This window comes from Cololabis saira, chromosome 9 (assembly GCF_033807715.1).
Source record: "Cololabis saira isolate AMF1-May2022 chromosome 9, fColSai1.1, whole genome shotgun sequence".
In the NCBI taxonomy this organism is placed as follows: domain Eukaryota; kingdom Metazoa; phylum Chordata; class Actinopteri; order Beloniformes; family Belonidae; genus Cololabis; species Cololabis saira.
In genome coordinates this window covers 15,410,443-15,436,395 of record NC_084595.1, presented here as the reverse complement: position 1 = coordinate 15,436,395, position 25,953 = coordinate 15,410,443, and the positions used below count along the sequence as shown (strand labels likewise).

The following is a 25,953-nucleotide window of genomic DNA, read 5'->3' as shown; positions in this document are numbered from 1 at the left end:
TTTGATGAAACATTTTCTTACATTTGATAAGCATCGTTTAGCTGTTGCAGTCTCCCAGTTCTACCATCATCAGAATCATCCATCCCAGAGTACTACAAAAATCACACCAGCTCATGCAGCTACAGCTCACATGACAGCGGAGGCAACCAAGAGACTGAAGAAATAACTAAAGAAGAAAGCAAACAAAAGTAAAGATTGAACAGCTTTCTTAAACTGAGAGGTCGTCTTTAGAAGTCCCTTTGTGCCGTTTAAAGTCGGACACATTTTTTCTCAGTTTATTTTAAACACACCTTTCAGCAGCAGATAGTCTGACATGTGAAAGGTTTATTGTCAAATTATTTGTAGCTGGAATACAGTCGGTTTAGAAGTTGCTTTAAATCCCGTGTTGGTTTCCGAGGTAAACGGCACTGCAGGATCAACTTCCTAAAAGAAGATAATATATATTGTGATAATAATAATAATCAACATAAAATATTTTTCATGCAGTTACATGGGAAACCTATAGGGAAAATTGAACAAAAATGTTTTTGAAATTACAATGGTAGTTCCCCCAGTGTGGATTGATTTGATTCCCAGCTAATTGTAGGAAAGTCAAAGTAGCTTTATTGTCAATACTTGATATGTCAAGACATACAAGAAATTGAGAGGAAGAAAAAAAGAAACATCAGTCCATCCTCACCTCCTCCATCACCATCTGTTAGCTGCTGCAGCGGTAAAGGACAGGAGCAGCTGCAGCGTATCATCCGCTCTGCAGAGAAGGTGATTGGCTGCAACCTCCCATCTCTCCAGGACCTGCACGCCTCCAGGACCCTGAAGCGTGCAGGAAAGATTGCAGCAGACCCCTCCCACCCCGGACATAAACTGTTTCAGACTCTTCCCTCTGGCAGGAAGCTGCGGTCCATCAGGACCAAAACCTCACGCCACAAAAATAGTTTTTTCCCGTCTGCAGCTGTCCTCATCAACCCGGTCCCCCCTCTCCCCCGTCTACCACGCACTGCCCCCCCATCCCACTCTACGTTACATTAACGTAATATTCCAATCCCCTAACTTTTGTACAGACTCATATCCGGCACTTTAAAAACCCCATATTGTACATTTCTGTTTATACATTTTATTTTATCCGTCCTAAGTCATCCTACGTCACTTTTTGTAAAGACTCATATCCGGCACTTTAAAACCTCATATTGTACATTTCTGTTTATACATTTTATTCTATCTCTTATTTTATCTCTTATATATTTGTTTGTTTTTATATTTTTATTTTTATTGTATTGCACCAATCACCACAACAAATTCCTTGTGTGTGTTAACAAACTTGGCAATAAACCCTTTTCTGATTCTGATTCTGATTCTGATCAGAATTCCACTGAAATAAGGAAGCAAGTAAAGATTTTTATTGTCACCGCATATGATAATCCTGTGAAATTAGTATGCACTCTACTGTGAAAACACAAGGACACACAAGTTAGGACATATACAATATAAAAACATTGAAAAAGTGTTTTTTTTTTGTTTTTTTTTTTAAGTGCAGCAATAATATGGAACATGCAGTAAAATGTGCTACTACCCGTTATGATGGCAGTTGGATTAAAAGCTACATCAAAATTAATAAATGGTAATAAAAAAAAAAGACAATGTATGCAACATAAAATAATAAAGTTGCATTTATTTTGGAAAAAAAAAATCCTAACTAGTGTTTATTACTTTGAAATTGTAAACCGGACGTGGTATTACCGCCCACCCCTCCGATCTTCACGCATGCGCAACACGTGTCCACGTGAAAGTGGTGTGTCCCTTTAAGGGGCGGGGCGGGGGCGTGGCGGCGTGGGGGCGTGCCTGGATTTAAATATACAGTAGTTGTGCGAGCCTGTGTGCGATTACGTCGGGTGTTTTTCTGCGTGACAGAAGTGCTGCGGGACGTGCGGGTTTCTGTCCCCGCTCAGGTGGCTCGCCGAGGCCGACATTTAGCGTTTGAATGTTCACATCCATTCAGGAAGACGAGTAGAGAAGCGCTGCTCGTGCCCGAGAACATGGACTTGCACATATTAGACCACCGGCTGCGGGTCACCAGCATAGCCAAGAACGGACTTGTTCATTACACACATTCCTTGATAAAGCTGATATTTCTCCGGAACAGGACACGGTAAGGCGTCTCATCGATGTATAATGTGCCTGAACCTGCAGCCCTTTCATTCAGAAACGAGCCTTTGTCAGGCTGTTTGTCTGTGCTGTCTTTGCCCAACCCCTTTCCATAAAACAATCTGCATCCGTGCATCCAGTGGCGTCAATTCAGTCGAAGCTAAGGTATGGCAAGGTTACGAGTCACAGAACTTAACTAGAGTATCAATAAACACGTCCAGCAAATACTCATCACAGAAGTCTGCTATGTAGCTTATCTGTGTTTAAGAAAATTGGAACTTTTTCAAATGCAGTCTCGCTCACTGCAAAAACTCAAAATCTTACCAGGAATATTTGTCTTATTTCTAGTTAAAATGTCTCATTTTTAGTCAAAAAATCTCATTACACTTAAAACAAGAGTCATTACCAGAAAAATAACTTGTTATTTGACCATTTTCACCTGTTTCAAGTAAATTTTCACTTGAAATAAGTAGAAAAATCTGCCAGTGGGACAAGATTTATCTTCTCATTACAAGCAAAACAATCTTGTTCCACTGACAGATTTTTCTACTTATTTTAAGTGAAAATCTACTTGAAACAGGTGAAAATGGTTGTTTTTGAGTCTTGTCTTAAATGTAATGAGATTATAAAAAAATGAGACATTTTAACTAGAAATAAGACAAATATTCTTGTTAAGATTGTGAGTTTTTGCAGTGTATAATAACTAGTGAAATCGATCATGTTGTTCTTATTTGCATTTGTAGTTATTCCATAAATGTATTTAAAAAAACAAACATTTACATTTAACCGTTGAAGCAAAGGTGTGGCGGCTGCCATACCTTGCCATACCCAATTGACGCCCCTGCGTGCATCTGTCGAGAATTGCAGTAGTTGTTGATGCTTTGATTATTTCCTCTGTAAAGTGGGTGCACGGATTTAAAAAAAAAAAAAAGAGAGAAAGTGGTCGTTTTAATCAAGAAGTTTGGTCATCGCATGCTTTTATTTTGTAGTCCTGCAAAAGTGGTGCATGGATGCACGCTGTTTCCTCTGAGCATAAACTGACACAGTTAAAGAGACGTTAGTATTTTAATTGGACCTGATCTTTCCATTGCAAATATGACCCACTTCCGGTTTGTAAGTGCTGCATATCTCATGTTGGCCCTGGCCAGTTTTCAGCTAATCCCCTGGACATCCTACCATTGTTATGTAATTCTTTATTTCTCTGGCTGCCCCACATGTGCATGGCCAGGAGAGGAGCTCAACATCTGTCACGCAGCCACCGTGATGCAGGCCGGGGAGCCGGGGAGTGGCTTGGCGGCTCCTCTTCTGTGGAGGCAAACGTCAGGGAGGATTATCTTCCTCTCATTGCCCCGGTGATGTCAAGATGACATGTCATCCTCTGAGACTTTATTATCATGTGTGACATTTGCAGTGGCGGCAGATTAGTCCTTTAATCACTGTCTGGAGATGTTTCTTGTCAGCTGACACAGAAAATGGGATTTAAATCATATATTTTTCTCCCCTCCCCAGAGCTGGCTCTATCAGTCTTCATTTGACTCGTAGCGTTAAGCAATAAAGTTTTGACAGAAGCTTTTACTGCGTCAGGATGACATACAACACCCTGTAAACTGGTGCAGCCTAGTATCACCAAAAACACACATCCAGAAGCAGGCATTTCATTTTAAATGTCCAGCCCTCCTTTTTTTCCTTTGGACCATCTGTGAAACATTCAACCAGGAAAGGGCCGACTTGCTGCTCTTCGTTAGATCTAGGAGCCTGTCTTCCTTTTAAACGTGTTGCTGTCCATGTTTTGGAGTTGCATCATCCCGCTTCACGCTGGATGCGTTCAGCCTTGTTAGTTCTTGTTCTCTTTCTGCATTTGGATCTTTCTTTCTCCACCCTTCTTTCAAACTTTGAGTGATTTTTCATGGTGGAGAATGTTTTTAAGTTGCGTTAAGGGGGCTTGATTGCCCGGGGTGATTTTCTTCTTTCCCTTTTTTGCAGTCCCCCTCTTTCAGGCCTCTGCTATTCATTACAGAACACAGGGATTTGACAGCAGTTCTGAGAAGAATTTTAACGAGCTGATCCTGACAGTAGCACTTGTTGCGCACTAGAGGATGGGAGACTTTCATTCATCATCCACTCAAGTCAGAGTTTTGGCACGGATTGAAGATGAAAGTAGTCAAAGAAACGTCTTTGCCTCATCTAAAGATGGTATCTTTTCTCTCTTGTCCTGCAGTGTGTACGCTACCAGTGGTCTTTCCTGGGTCGTGCCGTTTGCAGGTTTGGATCAGTCGTGTATTAGGTTCTGTTAAACACCCACGAGTAACAAGTTTTAAAAAAAACATCAATTTTCTTTGATACTTTTTAGATATGTAGTCTGCTGCTTTCCTTAGTTTTTGTTCAGACGTTCTAGGTGGGGTGATCACCAGTACTCGAGATGAGGGGGGATGGCATCCCCCCTGAAATAAATATGGTCAAAATCATCCCCTCTGTAAAACTGCCACCCCCCTTTCCATCCCTTATGTCATTTCATCAATGAATGTGGTTTTACTGCTATTTCAACATTTAGAGTCATCACCAGAAAAATAACTTATTCGACAATTTTCACCTGTTTCAAGTCAATTTTCACTTGAAATAAGTAGGAAAATCTGCCAGTGGGACAAGATTTATCTTCTTATTACAAGCAAAAAAATCTTGTTCCACTGGCAGATTTTTATGCTTATTTCAAGTGAAAATCTACTTGAAACAGGTGAAACTTGTTGTTTTTTTCCAGTGATGAGTCTTGTTTTAAGTGTAATGAGATTCTTTTACTAAAATGAGACATTTTAACTAGAAATAAGACAAATATTCTTGTTTAGATTTTGAGTTTTTGCAGGGATCCATTTTACTTAACCTGTGAAGGACAGAGTCATATTGATAAGTTCAGAAAACTGTTTTTTATTTTTGTGTTTTGATGTATTTGATGTAAGCCCAGTGGATATTTAAAGCTTACAGAAGGCTGCATTTAACTGCTGCTATGTCATTCCTGCAGTATTTCTGCAGGTGTTTTGCTCAGTGCTATTATTTGTAATATATTATATTATTTGTAATCAGCACAAATTATCTGTCCCCATATGATAAAATCCACCATCCCCCCTGATCTTTTTATTTTACAACTTGAGTACTGGTGATCACCATACCCAGCGTCAGAGCAGCAGGTTTGTCTGCCTGTGTGGTGGGAGCAGCCCGACCGGCACCACACGGTTCTTTCCTCTCTTTGGCCGTTATTAAGGACAACATGGGTTGGAACAATGGGAGTTTTCCACTTCCGAGCTTTGGGCTTTCTCTCCACATCGGTCAGCTTCTAATGTAAAGTGATGGTGTTGCTGAACTGGATGTAGGTGAGGTAGCTTGAGCCCCGCTCCTTACACTTCACACCACTTTTCTCCATTCTTATCACGTTTCCTCAGCTGGAACATCAGTTGGACGCCGCCGCCATCATCGGCAGTCCTCGCCAGCCCTCGGCCCGTAACTAGCGCTGCTGCCCGCTGTTTTGTGCAGCTGGATCAAAGTTCAGACTTTTGTGTGCTTAGATCTCATTTTCCCCAGTTGGCCTCACCCTCTCCACCTGTCGCTTCTTTTCCTTCCCGTTTAGAACAAACAAGCCTCTTTTCCCAGGCCCTAGCCATCAGCGATGACCACGTGCTGAACAACTGATGCTGGAATGTGTTTTTCTCCCCCGACAAAGTGACTCGAAGAGGTTCATTTGGAAGCAAGGGTCTAGAATTGGTTTTAACATTGGTGGGGGCATGACCCCGCCCCCCCCCCCCCCCCAGTTCCAACTTTACAGTGTAACGTACCTGCTAGGACATTTTAAGCTGAATAACATTCTAACTAAATCAACATTGCTTAGAATTCCTTTCAGAAGATGATGTCCATTAAAGGTCACGTAGGGACAAGGAGGCCGTTTCAGAACGGCTTCGCCGCTATGCTACGGTGCGGTTGTAAACATCAGTACAAGACGGGAACGATAACACCAAGAAACAATTACCACTTTTCAGTTCTTGCTTTTGAAACAGGACTTTTTGATTGATCCCAATCAGATTAAGAATTGTTGTTGAGAGTTATTTCAGTAGTTACATGATGTAGATCAGGGGTATTCAACTAGATTAGGCCGGGGGCCACATCTGCAAAAAGACTGTATGGAGAGGGCCAAAATTTGGGGGTTTTCAAAATTTATTTTGCACTCAAAGACGGAGATTTATGTATATACACACGTGGACAAAATTGTTGGTACCCCTCAGTTAAAGAAGGAAAAACCCAGAACTCTCACTGAAATCACTTGAAACTTACAAAAGTAACAATAAATAAAAATGTATTGAAAATTAAATAATCAAAATCAGCCATTACTTTTGAATTGTTGATTAACATAATTATTAAAAAAAAAAAAACTAATGAAATAGGGCTGGACAAAAATGATGGTACCCATAACTTAATATTTTGTTGCACAACCTTTTGAGGCAATCAATGCAATTAAACGATTTCTGTATTTGTCAATGAGCGTTCTGCACCTGTCAACAGGTATTTTGCCAACTCCTCATGAGCAAACTGCTCCAGTTGTCTCAGGTTTGGTGGGTGTCTTCTCCAAATGGCATGTTTCAGCTCCTTCCACAGATGTTCAATGGGATTCCGATCTGGGCTCATGGAAGGCCACTTTAGAATAGTCCAACGCTTTTCTCTCAGCCATTCTTGGGTGTTTTTGGCTGTGTGTTTTGGATCGTTGTCCTGTTGGAAGATCCATGACCTGCGACTGAGACCAAGCTTTCTGACACTAGGCAGCACATTTCTCTCCAGAATGCCTTGATAGTCTTCAGATTTCATTTTACTTTGCACACATTTAAGACACCCTGTTCCAGATGCAGCAAAGCAGCCCCAAAACATTACTGAGCCTCCTCCATGTTTCACCGTAGGGACAGTGTTCTTTTCTTCGTATGCTTGGTTTTTGAGTCTATGAACATAGAGTTGATGTGCCTTACCAAAAAGCTCCAGTTTGGTCTCATCTGTCCAAAGGACATTCTCCCAGAAGCTTTGTGGCTTGTCAACATGCATTTTTGCAAATTCCAGTCTCGCTTTTTTATGGCACATCAACTCTATGTTCATAGACTCAAAAACTTAACATTGTGAATGTTAAATATAATATTCAGATAAAGAAATATTATTTTAAATGCAAGATCATTTTGAAACCATGCATTGCGCAAACTTAATGAAGTTGATATTGACCTACTTTTAATAAAACACGCCATAATGACAAAGCACCACTTTCCACCAAGATTTCCTTATTTGAATATTATATTAAGCATTGAGCACAAGCATTTCAGTTCATAGTAGCCAGTTTGATGTTATAAATAAGAAACCAAAATATTAACCATAAGCTCCTTTATTTATGACACATCTGTGCATTATATCAGCAAAACAATCGCATGAAATTATAGCAGGCTTAGAAGTTCCATCTGAAATGCAAAGTCCTCATTTAGAGATTAAAACGAAAAAAATTTCAGGCCAATCCTAGAAGCCTAATGATGTAAACAAGTCCTCTATAAATGGAGGTTAATAACAAATAATGTGACAAACATTATCACTGTGCAACACTGGCAAAAAATCCAAAGTAGTAAAAAAACATCTCTAGCATAGATTAACATGTACAAACACTGTCCAATGAATCATTAACCAACTGAAAAGGCTACCAAGCATCTGAAACTTTTATTAATTAACAAAATGCGATATGTAAAACACCGGCCGGAAGTGACATTAAATGCAACGATATATAAAATGATTTAATATATATTAAAAACATTAATAACTAGGTATGAAATATGACCAGGGGCCACATAAAAACTCCTGGCGGGCCGCAAGTGGCCCGCGGGCCGCCAGTTGAATATCCCTGATGTAGATGTTTGCACTTTTATTGTAAATCAACAACCACCCCATCATAATCCGTATCCCTTATCGGGATGTACATAATCAAATCGCCCGTAGCCTTTAGAGATCAGCCTGGATGTTAGCAAAGATGTGCCCCTGCGCACTTCTACGCCCACGTTTATAAAAAACCAAACACATTTTGACGGGCTCATAACAGGAATTATAGACATACAATACAAATGGGAACTTGCAGTCCTAATATAGGTTTCAGTGCACTAAATTCTGGGAAAGACGCCGTTCTAGCTGGAGGGCTGTCTATATTGTTGAGGTTGTTTCCTGTCCAGCGCGGCTTTCTGCAGCCAGAATACAGGTGAAACGGAGAATCTGACCGATCTAGCCTGGGAGCATCACTGGCCGTATCACGCAGCCCACCGTGGCATCTCAGAGTGATGCAACTATAATGAAGTCGGCAGGTGAAGATATGCCGGTGGAGGTTCTCGCCCAAACCAGGTGACGGTGACGCTAAAAAAATGAACTTGCTGGTGGGGAGTTTCCAGCTCATTAACACACCCTGAAAACCACCTCATCCATCATGGGTTTATCGTGTTTATAACATAAATTTTATTTATGGCAGCAATAGATTTTTCTTAAAACTTGTGATGCATTTTTTATATGTGAGAGACATTCAATGTTAAAACGTTAAAGATGTAACTGTTTAGTTCCCATGAGCCCTCCGTCGCTTCAGTTTAAGCAAACGTTGATGATGAAGAGCAAGAGGACATGACCCCGACAGCTTCGGGCCTGTTTTTGAATTGAAAACACACAAAAAGATCAGATTTAATCAAAGGTTTCTTTGCAGATGATATAAAAAAGGACAGGGTCATGTCTCGGGTCTCTTTTGGTGAAAGTCACGTTCTCTTTGAATCCCAGTTTTCATGGGTGGTTCTGTTGTCGGCTCATCTTCTGAGGGGCCGTTGGTTTCCTTGAAACAATTCACCGGTGGTATTCGTCAGAGATTTCTGATCGTAGCTCAACGTGTTGGATATTCATGAGACGCGATTGTTGTGGTTCAAACGTTCTTTCAGCTGTCGCTCTTAACGCACCTCACAGTGCAGGAAACTCTGATAAGATCACCTCCAGAACAACCCCCACGATCAGGACTTTACCAAGAATACTGGACAAGAACTGGGTCCATGTGGCCTGATTATCCTGTCCTGTAGGATGAGGTCGGATTGCCCGTCTGTAGCACATAAAATACTACAAAACCAATCCTGACAACCTGCAAGATGAGGTTTTACAGGTAATCTTCCCGGGAGGAACCAGCAGAGGAACCTCCAGACCAACCATCAAACTCACAAGACTTGGGCGGTGGGGAGAGACCCACCCAGCGTTCAGTCTTCTGCCCCTTGTACACTGCACGATTTTGGGAGGTTGCAGACAAAACATGGACAATCTTGGACATGTCGTTCATCGTTGAGGCGGAACAGCTGATTCGTCCACATCTGCCATCCCCCCCAGCGCTTCGATGACCCCCGTCACGCTGGTCCTGCCGCCTGCTCGTGATGCAATCCTTAATCTCCCCGCATCACGCCCCAATCTACAACTCAAGAGGGCATCCTTGTTCAGTCTGCACATAACGTTCTTGACATCTTTCCCAAGATTAAGCAGGTCCAAGTTGCGTAGTGTATGATGTAGTGATCTTGTTCGGCTGCAGAGATGTGCGGTATCTAGGAGCCTTTTAGAGGAAATGAGCAGACTAGATATGACTGGTCACATGACTGTTTTTTTTTTTGGCAAAATCTTTAAAGGGGACCTATTATGGCATCTAATACCTATTTTAAACAGGCCTTGAATGTCTTAAAAAACAAGCTTTTGGTTGTTTTTGCTAAATAAATTAGAAATTCAGTCTTTAAGCCATGTCTTTATCTTCCCCGTTTCTAACCTTCTCTATGCGGGATTCTGAGTGGGCGGGGAGGCTATGATAATGAGGCTCTGTGCTGATTGGCTGTCTGAATGACGCGATACAACGCTACGAAAAAATGGCGGAAGCTCCGGCCGGCGGAGTTAGTTGTGGGCGTGGTTTCATGCATCGCTCCTGTCGTGACGTCTCGACAGGAGCAGAATCTGAACGGCTCGTAGAAGCCACATCACACTGGATGGCTCATCCGGGCGGCTGTACAGACACTGCAGAATTTGGTTGCTTTCCTCCTTCTCCGAGTTGCCAGGCTGAGGGGAGACCACTTTATATATGTTAGAGCAGGGGTTCTTAACCTTTCTGACCTTGGGGCCCAATTTTTTCAGTACAGAGTGGCCCGGGGCCCGTTAAATATTAACACTGTATAGCAGGGGTATTCAACTAAAACTTTAAGAGGTCCATTTAGAGAAAATTTACTCAAGCGAAGGTCCAGAACATCTGTGTGTGTGTGTGTGTGTGTGTGTGTGTGTGTGTGTGTGTGTGTGTGTGTGTGTGTGTGTGTGTGTGTGTGTGTGTGTGTGTGTGTGTGTGTGTGTGTGTGTGTGTGTGTGTGTGTGTGTGTGTGTGTGTGTGTGTGTGTGTGTGTGTGTGTGTGTGTGTGTGTGTGTGTGTGTGTGTGTGTGTGTGTGTGTGTGTGTGTGTGTGTGTGTGTGTGTGTGTGTGTGTGTGTGTATTCAAGTAGCCTCATAGTTGTATCAACATCTGCATCTGACTGTTATATTAAAAAAGTACATATTTGCCAATTAACATGTTTAACTTGAATTAAACATATTTTTTTCTCTTAAAAATAAAGTAGATTTTATTTTATTTTTCAAATGCTATCTTATTTTATTTCTCTACCAGCAGTTTGAATTTCCCCTTTTCTTTGTTAATTGTCTCAACACATTTTTATACTAAATTAATATAAACACATCTTAACAATTTAACAGTTTTGCAGTTTTTCTTTCTTCCCCTCTTATAATCTTATGCCCCCACTTTCTGTTGTTCAGTGAGAGAACTGAGCTCTAACTTCTCCTGTCAGGACTTTAAATCTGGGCTGGATGGGTTCAGGTTCTCATATGCATGTGGAGGTGCTCATTGATGAGCCTGAAACGATATTTAGTTTTAATTCTGTTCACTGTGGAGAAAGCTGCTTCACAGCTGTATCTGGACCCAAACATGGGCAGGATGTTTTAAGATGGTCAGTTTATTTTTCTGTGACTTCAGTTCAGACTTGAGTGGATATGTTTGATGAAAAACTTTGTGTTTTGTTTCAGTGGCGTTTCACTTTCGCACTTTGAACGCCACGGTCTCTGAACGTATGAGACACTGGTTTTGTCCCAGTGTGAAGACTGAACAGGATGAATCTGTCCATTCTGGGTTGCATATTTAAAAATACAGCGAGGACAAAACTTAGTTTGATTTTACTTTAAGTTATTTACATTAATACGTTGTCAGGACTCAGTGTGTCGGGTTCATCCGAGCCTGATCAGCTGCGACGGTCACAGCCCGCACCGCAGCTCTCTGGTCGCGCTGCAGCAGTTACTTTCAGATGCTTTTTCGAAAGCCCGAACAGTCCAGTCCAGCAGACACGACAGCCCACGCATCTACATCTACCATCCTTCAGCAGTAACGACGGAGCCCACCGCCCGAGCAGCAGCCTCAGCCGACCTCCCCGGCCGCGGGGACGCGCTGGGATAAATGATCACGCCGCACTCGCTTGCTCTGGGCGCAGACCCAATTAATCGATCCCTAATCCTGGCGGATCTAAACCTACTCTGTGCAAAATGAAGGATTTTCTCTGTAAAGACACACCATTTCTCTTACTATTACACGTACAGCTAGCTGAGTGTCTTCTTCTCCTCATTTGGTTGGCAGTTGCTATGCAGTCCCGCGGCCCTCGCGGCCCACACGTACAAAACTGATTTTTTTTTTTGGCGGCCCACTAGATGGCGCTCGCGGCCCAAGTGTGGTTGGGCCGCTATGGTTAAGAATCACTGTGTTAGAGCAAGAAAAAACGTGTTTTTCATAATAGGTCCGCTTTAAAATGATCCATTTGAATGGCACAGTTTTTTTTGTTGGTTTTTTTAATGCATTAATACCAGATGCATCGAAGCTTTTATGTTGATGCTCTCAATACCGCCACATATGGATTGGCAACTAATTCTTAAGGTTAGTTAAAGTTTGACTTTCTGTTGTTCAACAGTTAATGAATTCCTGAGGCTGCATAGATAGCAAGCTTGCAAATTAATATTTGTGTTTGATTTTGCAGCACAACAAAATCCTAATCTTGAAAGCATTTATCTTCTCATATTTAAATATAATATATACTCAAATAATTATAGCAATCCTGCAGTGATAAACATGAACATTAGCTCCACAGGAGGGCCAGAAATGCACTAATTGTAGGTTATTAAATCTTCCTGAGGATGTCGGAGTGATGAGGAGGACGGGAAAGTTTAAAAACAGCTTCAAGCAGTTGCTTTTTGCTCTGTTCTTCTACGTTTTCTGCAATGAGCCGACGCTTAGTAGAAACCTCTTATCTGTTTTATCTGCAGGTTGCAAACAGGAAACCAAATTTGCACGGTTGTTTCAGCCTGGTTTCCCTCAGGTCGCCTGACAACAGTCAGCATGTAGCCACGTGTACAAAAAAAACCTACTTGATGTATTAAAAAGTGGTCTGGTTTGCAGCATTGCTGCTGCACGTACAGTACCTGCAGGAAACTGCGAGCTGAGGAAGGTGAGGGTTCAACGGGAAACCAGAGCACAATGAGCTGCTGGAGCTCGGCCGGTTGGTGCTACAGTGTTTTCTCTTTGTCTCTCGGTGGTGTGATCGTTCCAGTTCATGGCTGGGATTAGTTTCTGCTGAGTCAGGAGTTTGAAGTTTCACTCAGGCATGGACTCCGATGGCCCGAGCTGACTGATGGGCAGAAGACGAGTGAGGTTTCTAACTTCAGTGATGGAATGTCACAGGAAAATGTGGCATTTCTTCTTTTTTTTTTCCCCCCTGGGTTTAAAGAAATGTCACCGGTGCTGGCATGACCCTGTTTTCTGTCAGGATTCCTGCATGATGATGGCTTTTGTTGCATAACCCCATTCCACATTTGCCTCTAGAATATTTTTAAAAGGTTTTTCCCAGATCCAGTGGCTGCTAAACAACCTACTGATGATCACTCCATCAATGGCTGATTATTGGCATTACCTGGCAACCACCCCCCCCCCCCCCCTTAAATTATTTGGAGTAGTCAGGAGGAGGTTTTTGCTATATGGGATGGTTTAAGCCCCCCCACGGATGCATGATCGGCTTTGGAGGCCAGGTCAGCACCCTGGGCCGTCTGTTGTGTCCCTCCACTGCTTCGTGAGCGTTTTTTTGTTTTTTTTATGATGTTTGCCCTGCACAAATATTCCTCCAGGGTAAGCTCTTATCACTTAGGTACGCTGATGCGGCTCATTAGTGAACTTGAGATGAGTATTGACGTTTTTCTACCCCTGAAAGTTAAAGGGCAGACTTCAGTGGTGTGTTTTCAAATGTTTAAGGTGAAAATCCAAAGTGTGGAAAAGCCAGTGAAGATTAAGCCCGGTCCTTATTAATGTCCAAGGGGCAAGTTCAGCTCTTACCAATTTAATTTGTCCGTCAGTCATTTATTTGGAGTGTTTAACATGAGCAGTTCCTCTCTTTAGTGAATTTGAGTGACTTGATCATTGTATGTAACAAAAACCAGATCCAGTTGCCCCCGCCCCCCTTAGGCTTCTCTTCACAGCTTTTCACAAAGACAATATTCAGTAGTCAGACTGACCAATGGCAACACAGCAGCCATTTGGCCCCAAATCTAAAAAAAAACGTGCGTGCGTGTGTACACACAATTGAGTGACAGGTCACCTCATTAAACATGACGTTGCCTGGACTTTCCTTCACTGAACCAGATTTGAAACCAAAGCAGCGCCCCCAGTTTGCGGTGCCCAGTTTGCCCCCCCCAGCCAATGGTGCTGGAGTATCAGAGAGCTTTGGGCTCGTGATTAAAGGGGACCTATTATGGCATTTAATGTCTATTTTAAACAGGCCTTGAATGTCTTTAAAAACAAGCTTCTGATTGTTTTTTTTAAATAAATTAGAAATTCAGCCTCTGGGCCATGTCTTTATTTTTACCATTTCTAACCTCATTCACTATGAGGGATTCTGAGTGGGCAGGGAGGCTATGATAATGAGGCACTGTGCTGATTGGCTGCCTGAATGACGTGTAGCAGGCGAGGGCACAAAGCCTTGCTCTGGGCAGAAGAGCAGTCGGCTGCGTACACTATTAAGGCTGATTTATGGTTCCGCGTTACACCAACGCAGAGCCTACGCCGTAGGTGTCGATTTAACGCGGAACCATAATTCAGGATTTAAACAGTGTCCCATGCGAGCGTCAGCAACAAAATTAATTCCATTGCTTTATTTTCTATTGTACTGTCCTAACTGGCAGCAGCGCTGCGCACCGCGCCGTTTTGAGCTGAACATTTGTCGGACACCCTGCTTCTATTTTCTTCCTGTCGCTCGCGTTGAAAGCCGGTTGAAAGCGCTGTAGGAAACAGTCATGGATGAGGAACGGCTGATCCAGTTAGTTGAAATGAGAAGTTATCTCTATGATACTTCCTCATTTCATTACAAAAACCTAAATAAAGTGGCAGCTGGCTGGAGGGAGATGGACAGAGAGCGTCTGATATCACGCAGTGCTACACGATAGTGGGACGCTCGCATGCAGAAGTGCGTAACGTAAATGCGCAAATCTCAACAGCTCGTAGAAATCACATGACACCCGACGGCTCATCCGGGCGGCTGTACAGACACTGCAGACTTTGGTGGCTTTCCTCCTTCTCTGTGTTGGCTGAGGAGAGACCACTTTATATGTGTTAAAGCAAGAAAATATTTTTCATAATAGTTCTGTTTACCAGATGTTTGTTGTCAGAACCGCATTTTGTTTGCAGCAGATGCATAACACCGTCCTCTTCCTCTCTTTCCTCGACGCACCGTTCATGTTTCCGCACAACTCTGAATTTTTTTCTTCTCCTGTTTCAGGTGCAAGTTTTTCAGCTTGACGGAAACGCCGGAGAACTACACCGTTGTCCTCGATGAGGAGGGATTCAAAGGTGAAATGCCCTCGTAGATGCTTGCTCTCTCTCCCTCTCTCTCTCTCTCTCTTCTCTCTCCAGACCTCTTTCACCAGGAAGAGCTTTCTCCCCAAATAAGCACTAACTGTATTCTAGCGGCTGACATCAGTACTGCAGCCGTGTAGAAACATTAGTATTAAGCTTTTTTTTTTTTTTTTTATTCCAATTCGTATTTATTTTTTTATTCCACAGAGAAATTTTTTTTTATAGGATATAGGTCAAGTTTCAGCCAGATATTTGAAAAGCAGACGTTTGTCATCAGTTTGCATGTTTTAAGTGTTCAGGGTTGTGTTAACACAGTTCCAAAAGGGAAAGACAGAAGCAGTGGTTCTTGATAAGCAAATGTTGCTGCATGTCAGTCTGACAAGGTTATAAAACCATTTTCAAATCATTATCACCCCAATGTTCTCCAGCCAGACAGATAATTCACAAACAGGCGGCGGTTGCTAATCCTCCCACTGTGAAGCACTGTGATGATTTAGGGTTGTTTTGCCACCCCAATCAAATGGACGCCTCACTGTTCGCCTGATTCTGATACCCTCTCGGATCATGTGACATTAACACATGATTAAAAGAGGTTGTACCCACTTTTGCACGACTGTATATTTTATCGTTTTTCTTTCAAGTGTTTCAGAAAGCAAATGAGAATAAAAGTGTCACTCGTTTTTTTTCCACACAGATGAGTGTGCGAGACCTTTTGTAGATAATTTGAACAACAAAGTACAGAAGCAACTACAAACTAGTTTAATTCTAAACACTGGGGGTTTGTTCTTATAAATGAGTATAACGAATATTTGTCTTTGGGACTTTTGGTTGCAGTTAAGACACACAATAACACTAGACGGGTCCAGCTTTAGAAATCTCGTGTTACTTCCTCTGAAGGTCCTCTGATCAGGATGGGTGGTTGAAAACAATCACTTTCATCCTCCTCCAGTGGAGGCCCTGAACCATCATCCACGGAGTGGTGGTAAAACAAGACCAGATTCTTCTCTTTTTCTTTCAGTGTACAGCTCAGCAGTTTCCTCTCGTGCTGTATCCCATAATGCAAAGCGCGGCCACAGTGGTCGGCAGTCCCAACCTTGTTTTTTACAGTCAATGGTCACAACAGTGAAAAATGCCAGACGACAGAGCGCAAATTTCAGCAACACTGCAATTCTCCAGGACTCCCTGGAAGAAGAGATTTTGTATTTCAATGGGAGATTTCCTGGATAAATAAAGGCTAAATAAATAAATAATTCAAGGTACTTTGCATAATATATATATGAAGAGTGAGGAGGGAAAAAAATAAATAAAAACGAAGTCTTTACATGACCTTCCTTTGTATTAAAGTCAGACTACATTCTGTGCATGGTTTGCATTGCAGGTGTACTATTGTTTTGCATTTTCAAATTATGTAATGAGGTTCTGACAATATGATAAAAGAAAAATAAGCAGGATCTGAAGCTGAAAGGGTGTTTGTTGCTCACTGGGTTCGTTCTGAAGTCTGGAACTGGGCCACAACCTTTGGGCTTATTCAGTTGTTTTACCTCTCCACTCCTCCTTCCTTCCTTCCTTCCTTCCTTCCTTCCTTCCTTCCTTCCTTGTTCCCACTCAGACCTCACATGGTAGGATGGGTGTAGACCAGAAACAGCAGCAGAAGATGCAGTAGGAGGAAAAAATGCTTGTGGCTTCATGTGCAGAAGCAGACGATGAGAGCACTGCTTTCACGTCATTCTGGATAAGAGCGTTCAGTTTTTAGTTTTGTCTGGTGTGGAGCTTAAAATTGAAATTAAAGCCAAATAAAGGACTGCTGTTGCACCCGTTTATGCAAAACCCAGTGGCAAAAATGCTTTGATTCTGTAAATGAAAGCATTGGAGACGTATTAAAATGTTTAGGATATTTGACAACAGCAACCCTTCAGTCATTTTTAGTGCTGAAAGCAGAGTTTAAGCACAGCAGAGAGGGAGGGGTCAATGATTTCTCATCAGAAATGTTCAGGATTCGTCCACTTTCCTTCCAGAGTTAGAAAGTTCTGCTCAAAGTCCTCCGCCAGTGTCGTTTAAACTCTGCAGCGTAACCTCTTCTTTAACGGCTCCATCCATTCCCCTCGCCTCCATCGCCCTGTCCTTTCCCACGGATGTGGATGTTGGAGCCACGTATCGCCTGCGGGCGCTCTCTTACTCCCGCTCTCCTCTCTTCTCCTTCTGAGTGCCTATTTTAAGAGGTGAAAGCTGGTATGTAGTGAAGCCACGAGGGAATGTCGGTGAAAAATGATGCCGTCCAGAGTGGAGGCCCCCTTTTGAAGGGGAATAAAAGAATAAGAAAGAGGAGTATTCGCTGCCGGGAGATGGACTGCATTTGGTGACGCTTTTAGCTGAATGATAATGAAACTGTAACCGCAAAGTGTAGTTCCTCCTCTGAAGGTCGCCTGGAGTTGAAAAGAAAGTGGCTGCAGACGGCCGACCGGCCCTCCAGTCTGAGCATTAAGAAATATTACTGTTTTGAAATAGTTTGTGAAGGATATAGTTGTACTTCCCTTAAATAAGTAATATTTGGTTTCGCTCTAAGCAGTTTCCAGTCTGATCTTGTTTTGAGATGAGGAACATCTTTGTTTTAGGTCCGTAGAGTCGCATCTTAAGGCTACGTTTAGGTGCATTCTTGTTGTCCACTTGGACAACAAAAATTTGGATTTGAAATGAAAACATTTAGATGTGATCAAAGAGGTTTTAAGTTAAGAGAAATACAGCATTTACTCCTTTTTAAAAAGTACCATATTTTCAAGAGCTCCAAATAGGGCTGTTCGATTTTGCCCAAAAATAAAATCTCGATTTTTTTTTTTTTTCTCTCAAAATCCGATTTTCGATTACGATTATTTTGTGAATTGACAAAAGGCTTTCAAATATGCTGTTTTTTTATTGAACATTTGCCCCATTGGGCTTTAAGTGCAAACTTTGCTCTTATTAAACCAAAAATGAATGAATAAAGTGCAAAACTCTGTAAAATAAGTTGAAAAAAAGTTTTAAAAAATATAATAAAATATAAAGTTTTATCTCTGGAAAAAAAAATCAGCAAATCAGCACTTGCAAACATACAGTAAGTTATATTTCCAATTAAATAAAACAAGACATTTTCTAATTAAAATAAACTGGGTCTTTGCATGCTAAATAATAATGCAACCCATGAAGGAGGTAGAGGTGTGTAATGTCAGTCATTACATTTGCTATTCACATTTGCAAGTTTTTTGCAAGGAACACGAGCCGGTCTACCGCATCTGGCTTGAGGGATGCCCGGTGGCATGTTACAACGCCCCCTCCTACACTAAAGAGCCTCTCCCATGGGGCACTTGTCGCAGGTATTGAGAGGTATTTCCATCAATCATTAATATGTGTGCAGACAAGGTAAAAAAAAAGTGAAAAATCGATCTTACGATGTTCACGTTTTAACATCGTTCTAATTACATAATCACGATTACGATTTAAAATCGATTAATCGAACAGCCCTAGCTCCAAAGTATTTGGATGAAGTGAAACAATGGTGACTATAACCATCGTTTTTAATAATGAATGGGAATCCTGCAGCTTCCCCGCCGTTAGACTTTCCCCGGCCGCCACTCCAGCTTCAGCTGCTTCCTGGACTCGTCTGCCTCCAGTCTTGTCCTCTGTGACTGAAAATCGTGCTCCGCTAGGTCGAGATCAGGTGACTGATTCGACCCCTGATGAGTATTTTGTTTTTCTTGAGCTGCTTTTGCGGTATGTTCAGGGTGATTGTCCATCTGCGCTGTGATCCTGTCAGTTTGTTCACATTTATCTGATCGTGAGCAGCGTGTATCATCGTCATCGTGCTCCTTCTGCCAGCGAGCCTTTTCTGTTGGCAGCCGTACGTGCCCGTACCATCACACTCCTTCCACCATGTTTGCCACAACCTGGTAGATCCCGAGCTGGTCCTCTCTTTCCCTAAACCTTTCCCTTCCTGTCATTCTGATGGTTTTATCCCTCCAGAGAACCTGATTCCTGACTATAAAAGCCTTTTTGAAGATGCTTTCAGGCAAAGTCCACGTTGTCTTTCTAGTTCCAGTAGATTGCACCTCGTTACAATCCCTCAACTTACATTTAAAGACATCTCCTGTTTGTGATACAGTTTAACAGGGATTCCACTCTGAGATATTCTCGATTAAGGGGTTCCTCTTCACCAAGGAAAGGGTTGTTATCATCCACTTCAGGTGTCTTCAGTCGTGCTCCACCGTTTAATATTGTTGAGCTCATCAGAGCTTTCTTTTGTTTTCAGAATGAACCAAACTGTTAAGCTCCTTAAAATGGGACTACTTTGCTTGAAATGTCTGTAATTCCTAAATTGTGACGTCAAGTCTACAGTTTTGATCCCCTTTTTTTTTTTTTCACATCATTGTTGCGACTATAAAAACAAAATCATGACGAGCATCGTTTTCCCAGCACGGGTGTTCTCAGCTGTACAGGTTCTGCGGTGTCTCCCTGTTCTAACGTTGAGCCTTCCTGGCGACAGAAGTCTGAAACCGTATCAGCGTCTTGCTTTGCTGTTGACTGCATCTGGGTTTAGATGCTTGTGGTGTGTGAGGAGGGTTTTAGCTGTCTGGCAAAGGAAGGCTGCAGGCAGGAGAGAGGAAGTGTGTGCATGCTATATGAGCAGCAGCAACAGGAAGTTGCTGCTGCCTCATAGTTTACAGCCTCAACACGACAAATATCATTTGGCACTGCACTTTTTATTTATTTATTTCTATTTTTATTTGTATCTTTTTATCTTGTCAATGGGTGTTTGGTTTTTGGGGTGTTTTGATTTCTTGTGTGTGAGATGGAGATGTCAATTTCCCCGAGGGAACCTCCCAAAGGGATTTATAAAGTTGTCTGAATTTATCCAGGTTTGGGACCGGCTACATAGGTACATTCTCTTTTTTTTAAATAGACAAAATATGATGCAGATGAAAAAAATCTGCATAACGTATTTCATCTTGTCTCCTGGCTGTAAGCTGCTCCCGTCTTTATCTCAAACCTGACCCACCGTCCCTTCGAGAGTCACGGACGGCCCAATGTTACCTGCTGCAGACTTTAGTGGGACAGTAAAAGTGTAAACTGTGTTCAGCAGGACATTGAACTCCACACTGGTCCGATTGTCCCAATGTAGCCGGGGTTTGGGTTCCAAACCGGGATAAATGAGATTCGTGCCAGTGATGGCATCCAACACAGAAATAACAAATCAATGTGCAGAATCCCACTGATACGATTGGAAAAGCTGAAAAGCTTTTCCAAGGAAAAGGGCAACTCAGAAACCGCTAGCACTAATCCTCCACTTCCACCAGTAGTTTTATGGTGTTTTCACCCAAAAGACTTTTCCAAGGAAAGGGAAGCGCTACATAAAGGTTTCCCTCTATAGACTTCTATTAAAGTGTGATTATTTTTGCAGCCGTGGAAGTGGCCTCCTGCTGGTTTTTGCTTTGAAAGCAGGTTCAAGAGAGTCTTAACTCTGAGATGTAAAGCATCCATACAGGTGTAGTTGTATATGAAGCCCTCTCGTATGACCTAGACATCACCCAATACCTGGTACACATGAGCGGGGTGACGTTGAATCTGTGCTCCGAGTCGCTGACTGACTGTTCTGATCTCGATGCCACCCAGAGCTGCAGCCCTCGGAGCACCTTCAGCTCGAGAGCTCCATCTGGTTGCCTCTCAACGTGGTATCCAACGGCAACGCCTCCAGCAGCTCGCAGGCTGTCGGCGTGACCAAGATTGCCAAGTCGGTCATCGCTCCCCTTGCCCAGCAGCACGTCTCCGTTTTCATGCTCTCCACCTATCAGACGGACTTCATCCTGGTGAGTTCCGTCTCCTCCAGCCGGTCAACTGTCCTCTTTTCTTTTTCTTTTACTTTGGTGCATCTGGTGTCTTTTTAAGAGTAAATGAGCGCAACGAGCTCACCATGTAATCTGGGGACTCCTGGAGCCTGTTTTTTTTTTTTTTTTTTTTTTTTTTGTCTGCATATATATTAATGGTTTATACCAAGTTGGTAAAAATCTAACGCATACATATATACAGGACTGTCTCAGAAAATTACAATATTGTGATTTTCTGTAATGCAATTACAAAAACAAAAATGTCATACATTCTGGATTCATTACAAATCAACTGAAATATTGCAAGCCTTTTATTATTTTAATATTGCTGATCATGGCTTACAGTTTAAGAAACTCAAATATCCTATCTCAAAAAAATAAAATATTCTGGGAATCTTAAACTGTAAACCATAATCAGCAATATTAAAATAATAAAAGGTTTGCAATATTTCAGTTGATTTGTAATGAATCCAGAATGTATGACGTTTTTGTTTTTGTAATTGCATTACAGAAAATAAAGAACTTTATCACAATATTGTAATTTTCTGAGACAGTCCTGTATATAATTTTATGTTTTTTAGTAAACTGGAGCTTCTTTTCAAACCCAAAACCAGAGGCCGCCTCCAGATCTGTGACCGTGCAGCGACGGTCTTCCAGACAACAGAAACCAGTGTCTTTACACTTTGTCCACTCACCACTTTTGCAGCTTCTTGGCAGAGCTGAAGTTAGTTGATGTATTACACGTGAAAAGGTTAAGTAGGCAGACATTTGTGTCAGCAAGTGTATTAATAGCCGACTTGCTCGGTTATCTCTTGCAAACCAACGCACGGTAACAGGACGACAGTGGTGAGGTTTGTGTGCATGTTACAAAGGCTCTGCAACCGTGACCTTTTAAATTCCACATCCTTGTCGTGCAGGTGAGGGAGAAAGACCTGTCGGTGGTCGTCAGCACGCTGGAGGAGGAGTTCAGCATCTACCGAGAGGTGGGGGGGGAGTCGGTCCCCGTGTGTGGTCCAGACGTTTCCAACGGCCTCCAGAAGAACGGCAAAGAAGGTGCTGCTCGGTCCGGTTCGGGGTGAATTCACTGGATTTAGAGGAAGGCCCTTTAGCGCCCCCTGCAGGATGTTTGTGAGAAGACGCCCTGAACTGTTACACACGAGGCTGGGAGTGATCTAACTAAAATAAAAACCAACACAGCTAAGATGAATAAAGTACCTCCCCAGAAATGTAATGGCACGTCCACAAACGCGTTTCCTCTGCTCTTTGGCGTTGAATCCCCTTTTCTGCATTTCCTGCTGCTGCTATTACGTCTTAGAGTCGGTGGAAAGGTGGAGTGCTGCAGTGTCAGTAAAAAATAACTGTTTCTCAACATTTATCAGCTCCAGCTTGCATAAGATAGGCTCCAAAAGTTGCTGCAAGTCCGGAGGTTTGTATGTGGACGTCTATGTTTGCAGGATTCCCAGAGTCCTGGATCCGCTGCATGGGTCATACGCAGAGCTGAGCATTCTCTAAAAGTCCTGGGATTTATTTTGGTCGGGCATAATAACATTTAATGGATTATGTCAGAGTAATTCTGCATTAATAACCCTCCATGGAAAATAATCAACAACAATACATCAGAGATTTAAGCTTCTTACTCATCAACTTTATATTGTCGTGTTGACCTCATAACTTTACCTAATCACTATAGGTTATACATATACAGTCATTTAGTTTGGCATTGTTAATTTTAGTTTTATAAAACTCTTTAGTATTTAGTCTTATTTCAGTGAACAGGATTATTTTTGTTGACTGTAGTAACTCTAGTCCCATCTGGTGCATCTCTGCATCTCTAAGTAATCTGCATCGTGTCAAAATGTCAAAATAATAACAATAATGATGCTGCAGTCTTGTGAGAGAGGGAGTAAACCCTCAGCTCTTCTAAGCTCGTCTTAATAAGACGTCCTCATTCATTTGTGCTGCAGAAGGAGTATGTGAAAAACCAAACACACTTAAATATCTGACGTAGTACCTTCATCAGCGGAAACTCGGCGCCATCGTTTTCTGTCTACTGTCACTCTGTCACATCATCACAGAGGAGTTCAGGCCCATGCGACTTTAAAATGCAGTTTCACCTCCCTGAGGGGTGTGAGCGTTTTCTTGAGGTTTCGCTACAGCGTCTCGGTTAGGTTAAGGTCTGGACCTGAAACGACCCGTTGGCACTTTTGAACTCTGCTGATAATCTGGTCTACTCAGTGATTTCCAGAACCACAAGTCCTGTTGATGCAAGTCCTGTTGCCCCCCCGTCTCTCCTGATTAAACCCCCACCGTTATTTTTCCTCCAGCCATCCAGCCGACTCTGCACCCGGTGCTGATCCCCCAGAACCAGTTCTGCGTCATGTCTCTGGACCCGGACACGCTGCCGTCCATCGCCACCACGCTCATCGACGTCGTCTTCTACTCCAGCTGGTGAGATCCGGGTTCCTCCGGTGCAGTACCGTCTGGACACACCGGGTGGAGCCACCTGATCATTAGTGGACGATGAGGCAGTTTAGACGCTCTTCTTTTTCCATGTTTTTAGTTTTTCCAGGGTTGTTTTTTTCATGATTGTTTTCTTTCCTTTCATTTTTTTTCTTCTATTATGCAAATTCTAGAACCTTTTGATTGATTTAGGATGACATGAAGGTTAACTTCAAATTTTGATTGATTTGGGGCGTTGCATGACAGAATATACAGGACTGTCTCAGAAAATTAGAATATTTTGATAAAGTTCTTTATTTTCTGTAATGCAATTAAAAAAAAAAAAAAAAAAATGTCATACATTCTGGATTCATTACAAATCAACTGAAATATTGCAAGCCTTTTATTTTAATATTGCTGATTATGGCTTACAGTTTAAGATTAAGATTCCCAGAATATTCAAATTTTTTGAGATAGGATATTTGAGTTTTCTTAAGCTGTAAGACATGATCAGCAATATTAAAATAATAAAAGGCTTGCAATATTTCAGTTAATTTGTAATGAATCCAGAGTGTATGACATTTTTGTTTTTGTAATTGTATTACAGAAAATCACAATATTCTATTTTTTTTACGGGACTGTGCATGTTAGGGTACATAAAATGAATGCCAGCTTTACTTTCAAATGCATGTGCATGTAATAATGATGAATACAGCCTGCTGATGATGTCTCTCCCTCCGCAGTCCTAAGGAAGACGTCCAGTCCTCTGCAGGCCAGGACCTGGACTGCATCAAGTTCTTCTCTTTCTCCCTCATCGACGGCTACATCTCGCTGGTGATGGACAGCGAGGCTCAGAGACAGTAGGTTTCTTGGTGTCTCCCCCTGTAACGTCCCTCAGCTGACACCAGACTGGTCAGCACTGGTTCAGCAGTCACACTTTGAAATGCCAGGATGAAAAGTTAATATTTCCACCTCTTCAAATGGAAAAAAAAATAAATAAATATGTTGATCAGGAGGTCGTCTGATGTCACAATCCAAAAGGCATTGGTTGATTTGCTCAGTTGGATTGTCAACAAAAACAAACAACATACATCAATGAATGAATGAAAATGACATATTTTAGACGTCAATCAAATATTGATTTTTAAATTGAACAAATAAATCAGCTCTCGAAGATGTAATATATGATGTCCAAAACGGCTGTGTCGTACCTCATTCCATCAAAGAAAAAACCCTCGGCTTTGCACCGTGTTACCATGGGAACCACGTGTTACTATGTCCTGTTAATATTGGATGTAAAACAGATTTAAAAAGATATTATCTGCATAGCAGTCTTTATTTAGAATCACTTTAATAATTCAGACATTATTGATTACTTGTAAAAATCATACAGTAAACTCACTTTTCGCCTCATAAATTTTAACAAGATAAAAAAAAAAAAAAAACAATGGAGCGGTGTTCCACATTTACCCACACGCATAAAAAAAATAAACCTTAAATATTAAAGAGACGACCAGGAATTAGACAAAAGAAGGGAGTCTATGGGGAAAATCTTTCCATCTGAAATATTTCATGAATTACATCCTACCAGTCTTCTGTAGACGGGCTGAAATCGGTTTATATATAAATATGTTTCCCAATCAGAACCTGGAGGAGCATAAACATTGAAAAAGGTAAATAATACCTAAGTATCCCCCAACCAGTACAAATATTCTGTCAATATCTTTTTTTAATTTATTTATTTTTATTTATTTTTTCATACTCAAAATGCCATTTACTAGAAACCAAGGTTGGGGCCTTCTCTTAGAGCCTTGTCCACAGGAGGAGTTCTGGTTAAATGTCAATTTCTTCAGGTTTTCATGTCCCAGCCTTGTCATTTGAACCTATGAAGTTTAGTTTTTGAAATTGGGACGCCTGTTGGGACCTTATGAATCCAAGCAGCTCTAAAGCTGAAGAGGGTCGTCTTCCGTGGTCGGGGGGAGGAGACTTTCCCTCAAGACATCAGAGTCTCAAAGCCCCAGAAACGGCGTTATTGTTGGAAGTTAGGTTTGTTTTCTGTGTGTATTATTATGTTTTAGTGTTGTGTATTTTCTGTGTTTGTATTATAGTTTTCAGTAGTACCAGGGGTGTCAGATACAAGTTGTCTTTAAGCAACGGGGGGACCCTAAAAAAGAATTAAAATAAGTACATCTAATGGGCCAGGGGTGCTGGATCAAGAGGAGTAAAATGATGTTGAAGCTGAAGAGGGACGGGGTAGATGCTGCTCCCTTAGAGACACATTTGAATTTTCCTGTTTTATGAGACGGTCAGAGCTAAATGCACCTCTATTTTAATGTGAAGTTTAAAAAAAAAAAAAAAAACATTTTTCGGGGTCTCATTGCAGAGCAGCTCAAGAAAATAGTTTGCAGCCCCCTTCAGTGCAAAAGCATCAACATACAGCGTCTATGACCTTATAATGGAAACCAGCATAGAAATCTGGTCAGATAATGTTTTGCATGTGTAAAACAAAATTCAAAACAACATCATATATACAGGTAAAAGCCAGTAAATTAGAAT

At 41.8% G+C, this 25,953-nt stretch overlaps 1 protein-coding gene across 1 annotated transcript in view; it reads left to right on the top strand.

Annotated features, from left to right (window-relative positions):
• The first annotated feature begins 1,866 nt into the window (after positions 1-1,866).
• castor1 (cytosolic arginine sensor for mTORC1 subunit 1) overlaps positions 1,867-25,953 on the top strand; it is a 34,082-nt gene continuing 9,995 nt past the window's right edge. Inside the window, exons 1-6 of the mRNA XM_061730534.1 lie at positions 1,867-2,143; positions 15,030-15,100; positions 20,747-20,940; positions 21,876-22,011; positions 23,283-23,406; positions 24,141-24,257. Coding sequence (XP_061586518.1) covers positions 2,031-2,143; positions 15,030-15,100; positions 20,747-20,940; positions 21,876-22,011; positions 23,283-23,406; positions 24,141-24,257 — 755 coding nt within the window. The 5' untranslated portion in view covers positions 1,867-2,030. The remainder of the gene's footprint in view (positions 2,144-15,029; positions 15,101-20,746; positions 20,941-21,875; positions 22,012-23,282; positions 23,407-24,140; positions 24,258-25,953) is intronic.